Source organism: Tympanuchus pallidicinctus, unplaced genomic scaffold, assembly GCF_026119805.1.
Source record: "Tympanuchus pallidicinctus isolate F22 unplaced genomic scaffold, pur_lepc_1.0 scaffold11, whole genome shotgun sequence".
Taxonomy (NCBI): Eukaryota; Metazoa; Chordata; class Aves; order Galliformes; family Phasianidae; genus Tympanuchus; species Tympanuchus pallidicinctus.
The window spans coordinates 13,750,134-13,756,133 of record NW_026294627.1 but is presented as its reverse complement, the minus strand read 5'-3'; the positions used below and the strand labels follow the sequence as shown (position 1 = coordinate 13,756,133).

Genomic DNA, 6,000 nt, shown 5'->3' with positions numbered 1-6,000 from the left:
TGAGAAAACACAATTCAGTGAAATGTAGATTAGACCAGAAATTCGTTGCCAATGCTGCTGTAAAAACGCGCCAAGTGTAAAGTAGGATAATGTGAAAGTACTCTGTTCATAATTTTAAACATAGGGATGATTTAGAAAACTTTATTAGATGTATGAATGAGATTGTTGTTTGAGGAGATTCTTCTGTTATCAGTATGCACTGATGAGCCTTTTTATTTCAGAAGCAGCAATGTTGTCTGTAAAAATGAGTACAACTACTACTGATTTTTGTACTCAAAACATAACATCAGTGTTCCTGAAGGTACTCCAGATACAGAATGACTGTCTCAGAGGGACATCTTGTACACCAGTGTAGAGCCAGTCTCTTTTATCACAAGAGTTAGTTACAAAAACAAATATATATACACATATATTTTACAGTATTATAGTAACACTATAGCAAAATAGAAAACAAGTGATTTATAAAAATAAAATATAAGCATAATTTCACCAGGAAAAAAGCAGCAGTATTACACTTGGCTCAAGGGTCATATCCCATTTAACTAAGCTAAGAAAAATATCCTGAATTTCCAGCTTGTGAAACAGGAAGTTCTCTTGTTTTCAGTTGCACTTCTGCCAACTACCACTGTGGCATTATCTTTAATGTACGTTCCCTTCCCCTCACTCCTGAAATGTAATCCAGTCACTTGTTTCATCATGCCTGCTTTTCAGATTGTCCATTCTGCACAGCCATGTTACTATGCCAAATTATTACCTGCAAGACTCGATATTGATCAGTTAGACAAGTGATGATCCTCAGGCTTTAAGAACATTATGTATGAGCAAAGTCCCTGCAAGCCACAGAAAACAGCAAAGCACTGCTTGCTTTTAGGCTGTATTGCAAACATAAGTGGAGGAAGAAAATGTTTTCTTGATAACAAGTTAATGAAAAAAACCACCCAAAGCCATCCACCCAATACTGATACATATAAACATTTACAGTTCACCTGATCCAATGTTTAATATGCAAATAGAAATTTGAAATGCTAAGACATTTGCTGCTGTAAATAATCTCTGCCAAAAACACACTGGATCCTTCCAAGTCACACCCAGGGTTTCCAGCCAGGAAAGAGGCGGCTCAGGTTTTTAGGGTCCATGGCCTGCTGTATCAGCAGGTTCACCTGCCCTCCCACGCTGAGCACCGTTCCCTCTTCAACGCCCTTCAGCTTCTCCTGAAGTCTCATCAGAACGCGCTCAGCCACCTTGTTAAAGCTCTGGTCATCACTGCTGGCAGAAAAAAGGGAAACCAGCACTAGACATGGATCCTGAACAGAACGAGCAATGCTGGTCTATAGAACTGTAAAGCACAGCAACAGTGCAGTTGGCAGATCAAAAAGAAAAGTAAATCTGGCACCTGGCTTTCCTTTTACATGCTCGTGGATCAGCACCGAGAGTAGAGCTCATGTCAGCCTCGTCCTCTGGTCTCTGCTGCAGATATAAAGCTTTCAAAGGGTTCATGGTCCAGTCGAAAAGGGGATCATAGAGCAGCACCTACATCACAAACAAGCATTCACTTAATTTCAGCTGTTAATTACATCTAGTTCAGTGCCCTATAAGGAAGGGAAACATTCAGTTGATGCTCATGCTAATTATAATATCTATACTGACTTACTGGGGGGGAGGGGAGAAAATTGCTTAGCAGACAATGCAGCAATAAAACCACATCTAATCATGCCAAGTTCTTCATACTTGACTCAGTTTTGACATTCAGTCCCATCGTAACAACAAAAAGGTCTTCTTTTTTCATATTTTTCTAAGCACTAAATATCATTATTAATTTTGGGTGCACAGTATAGGCTGCTTAAGGGTTTAATTCTTTTCTTTGTGACTTATGCAAAGAGTATCTACTTCAGTTAGCAGCACTCGTGCAAAGAACACAGCTCTTTGGCTAGAAGACAGTCACAGGTATTTTAGATACAGGAGAGGGAAATCTGTTTATCTGAAACAGTCCCCAAAGAAAATGCAGATTAGCTTGGGCTTGGTTTTACTGAATTAGCATGAATTAAGAAATCTGACCAACTACACTAAGTGTAAATTCAAGAAAACAAACAAAAAACATGTAAGTATTTGGTACAGTAATCTGTTCAAAGACCAGAGATTGAAGATACTGTGGCAGTTTGCTCTTGGAAAAAACCAGTTACCTCCACAATAGTCAGCAAAGCTTCCTGAGAATTTCTCATGACAGCCATTGTTTTCTCACAGCATCTAGAAAATATTTTACTGTATTATTTAACAGTTACATCAATAACAGTGTGTGATTTAGAGAGCAGCACTTAGATTTGGATATCATCAATAGGTCTCCCCTCAAGCACTGGGACTATTTAACACAAAACAACCAGAGTGCCTGAACTACTCTGCTGCCTTCTTATGACCACACAGTGGTGCAATACAAGACCACTCACCTTCTGAAGACTCCTTCTACTCCAGTAATGCCCATTCCATCCACAATGTCCCTGGTTAATCTAAATGGAACAGTCTCTGGAGTGGGAAGGATTTTACCTTGCTCAAAAGCAACTCCTAAAATAAAGATCAAATATATGCTAAAAAAAACCAAACCAAAACAAAACAACAATAAGAAAAATACGGATTCTCTTATCTTTCCACTTACCCAAATCTATATGCACCAGTTCTGCAGTTTGTTCATCTATCAGGATATTCTGAACATGTCTGTCTCCAAGTCCAAGGATGTAGCCAACTGAAAGAAAAAGGCAAGTTTGAAACCCTAAGTACACACCATAAAAACCAGGGAAGATTTTACTAAACACTATTAGAATCACTTTAACACATGTAAACAAACTGAGACTAATTCTTCCCCCATGTTCCACTAAAGAGCAAATGCACTTCACAAAATTCCTACAAAATTCTGTCATTTAAATTCTGTTAAACTGTAGATTTACTTAATTTTTCAGCAAAAAAAGTGTTTCATTGATTCATAGAACGCCTTGGACTGGAAGAGACCTCAGAGATCTTCTAGGCCCCCTCCTGCAGGCAGGTTTGCCAATCACTAAATCAGGCACCAGCTGAGGCTGCCCAGGGCCCCATCCTACTTGGCCTTGAGCACCTCCAGGAATGGGGCACCCACAGCTCTCTGAGCAGCTGCGCCAGTGCCTCACTGCCCTCTCAGTTCCCCAGGCATCTGATTTAAATCTCCCTTAAATGTACAAGCAATATGCTAATATCTAAAGCAGGGTATATTGCAACGTATGCAATATGCTAACAAATATATTCCAGAGATTCAATACTGAACTGAGTCAGCCAGAAGTAATGCAGAACTTCTGTACATACACTTCCGTACTGAGACAGAGAAACCAAAGAAAAATGCCAGATTTAAAATCAGCGTTTCAGTCACTCCTAATGACAGCAGTACAAGGAAATTAAAATATTAAAACATTTTAGGATACAGATGAAGTGCAAAAACCCTTAAAGCACAATAATAGAATTATTGTTTGAAAAGGACCTGAACCTAAACACATAAATACTCTATAAAACAAGAGAAGAAAGAGGAGAGGGGGGAAGAATCAGCAGCTTTAGTTAGAAAAATAGTGCCGGTGCTCTTGCTGGCATTTTTGCCCCCTCCAGCTCCCCTTTTCTGACACGTGACAAGACCAGAAATGTCATTACCTCCAAAGTGGTAAAACTTTCTCCTTCCATAATCTAAAAAGCCATGTTAATAGATCAGTGTGATACCTATAGAAGATGTAGCCACGCTGCGAGTGTACGCCAATCGCTTCTCAAACCACACAGCTGGGTCCCGGAATTTTTCCATGCAGAAATAACGAAACACAGGTTGAAAATTGTCACAGACCTTCATGAAGATGTTGTATTTCTCTTCAGAATGTTTCTTTTGTGCATCCTTTAAACACACAAAAAATGTTTTCTGTGTGATCGATTGATTTGGAAGGAAATATGTTCCTTTTCTTTATCCTTTTCCCCACCCCTCAAACGCTGTTCCCACCCCCTTCTCTGAGCTGTGAATGAATGCCTTTTAACAGCAAGTGTTAATACACCCAGCTGTCTGCTTTACTGAGCAATTAAGGAGCTGGACCTTTTAATGCTGTCTTATGGCAATTAAGACAGTAATTCATCTAAACTTCATTCTAAAATCATATTCTTGTACTCAGGTATTTTGCTTTATTCCTAAAAATAAAGCATTTCTCAATGCAATGAGAAACATGGTGACTATCAGCTAATTCAGGGTAACTTCATATTGAATCTCGTGGGTCTCTGCAATGATTATTTTGAAATTCCAATATATTTACATTCTAGAAAACATTTCACTTCTTCACAGAATCACAGAATGGCACAGGGTTGGAAGGGACCTCAAGGATCATGAATCTCCAACCCCTGTTGCCCCACATGCAGGACCACCAACCTCCCCATTTAATACCAGACCAGGCTGCCCAGGGCGCCATCCAACCTGGCCCTGAACACCTCCAGGGATGGGGCATTCACAACCTCTCAGGGCAGCCTGTTCCAGCACCTCACCACTCTCACAGTAAAGTTCTTGGAGATTCAGTCATATTCAGTTCTTTCTTACAACAGGAATTCATTCGGCAATTTTGATTTTGCAATAATTCTTCCCAAGCTGCATTCAGAACAGTCTGAAGATCTATTTGCACCATGCCACAGGTCACATTCATTATTACACGTCAAAAGCATAAAAGAACCCTCTTGGAATGGCAGAGAATTTTTCTTTAATTATTTTGACTCACCATCATTATCTTCTGGCACTGGAAACCGGAGTAATCGTGAGGCCTGTATCTCTTGTGGGCTCCGTTGTCAGCGTTCACAAGGAACTCCCCAATGGGGGTGGTTCCTGTGCACCACTCGAGCACACCGCTCCTCTGAGAAAGGGGAACTACCTGCACAGACAAAACCAGTGCTGCATGGGGGAGAGGTAAACACACACTCACACACACGTCTCCACAACCATGCATCCTGCAGAGCAGGGTGGATGGATATTCGCATTTGTTTAAAGATGCACAAAACCAAACTGCACAGCAGATCACAACATATGATCTTAATACACAGGTAATATAAAAAAGTCATATAATACAATGAACACCAAGTTTTTCTAGCAAATACCTGCACTTTTTTTCCTTAGCCCAGAGAACCCTCTACTACATACTGCAGTACAACTTAATTATTCTGCCCAGTTTCCCTGTTTGGACCAGTGTTCTAGAACACAGAATGGGCTTTGAGAACCAACAGTCTGCTGGCCTCAGAGAAACAGCTCTGGCCTGTTCCCTTCAGTTTTCTTTCCTTATGGAAGTCTCTTCATCTCATTATACAATCCCGCGTTTCTTCCTCTCTGTTCCTGTTCCTTTTTAAACACGTAAAACCACACAACTTTATTGAAAATTATTTTAAAATGTGCATCAAACTCCACCTATGAACTCCTGGACTACGCTGGCACTTCAGATACCTTTCCTTAGAGATTCTGGAATGCACAATTCTCACTTGTCAAAGACAAGAACTTCAACTTTTAGAGTACTTACTCAGGGCTCACCTCCACAGCTACTGCTGTAATCCCCAACATACAAAAAAGGAAAAGGAGAAGAAAATTTCTGTTGAAATGCTCTTTCTGCATTTACACTTAGAATTTTTTGCCATTCTCAATTCCAACAGAAACAGATCTGCAATTCAAATCCTGCAGGAACAGATTCCAGACAGAATTTCTGGATTCTACTGCAAGGAACACTGCACAACTAAAGTTAACAAGAATTCGTTAAAGAACTTGCATGCTCATTTTAAAAACTTACAATTCAAAGGCTGCGAGTGACTTAATTTCAGTCATAAGTTCATACAAAGAAAGCTTTGAACAGTATCTCTATATACAGTGAGCAGCAGCTTTTTAAGGGTTGGAAAAAAATGCTCTGTGATAACAAATTTATTCCACGCTTTAAGGCACAGGGCCAGTTTTCACAACATACAAATAAATACAGTTTTACATTATCCTAG

The 6,000-nt window shown here is 39.8% G+C and overlaps 1 protein-coding gene across 3 annotated transcripts in view; it reads right to left on the bottom strand.

The window, feature by feature from the left end:
- Positions 1-208: 208 nt before the first annotated feature.
- Positions 209-6,000, bottom strand: part of ATM (ATM serine/threonine kinase) — a 58,971-nt gene continuing 53,179 nt past the window's right edge. For 2 of the 3 annotated variants that reach the window (XM_052670887.1, XM_052670889.1), the window contains 7 exons: positions 4,752-4,901; positions 3,727-3,892; positions 2,648-2,734; positions 2,442-2,556; positions 2,181-2,244; positions 1,394-1,530; positions 209-1,266 (listed from right to left, as the gene is read on the bottom strand). In XM_052670887.1, coding sequence (XP_052526847.1) covers positions 1,083-1,266; positions 1,394-1,530; positions 2,181-2,244; positions 2,442-2,556; positions 2,648-2,734; positions 3,727-3,892; positions 4,752-4,901 — 903 coding nt within the window. In that variant the 3' untranslated portion in view covers positions 209-1,082. The remainder of the gene's footprint in view (positions 1,267-1,393; positions 1,531-2,180; positions 2,245-2,441; positions 2,557-2,647; positions 2,735-3,726; positions 3,893-4,751; positions 4,902-6,000) is intronic. The other variant, XM_052670888.1, reaches the window with a different exon arrangement.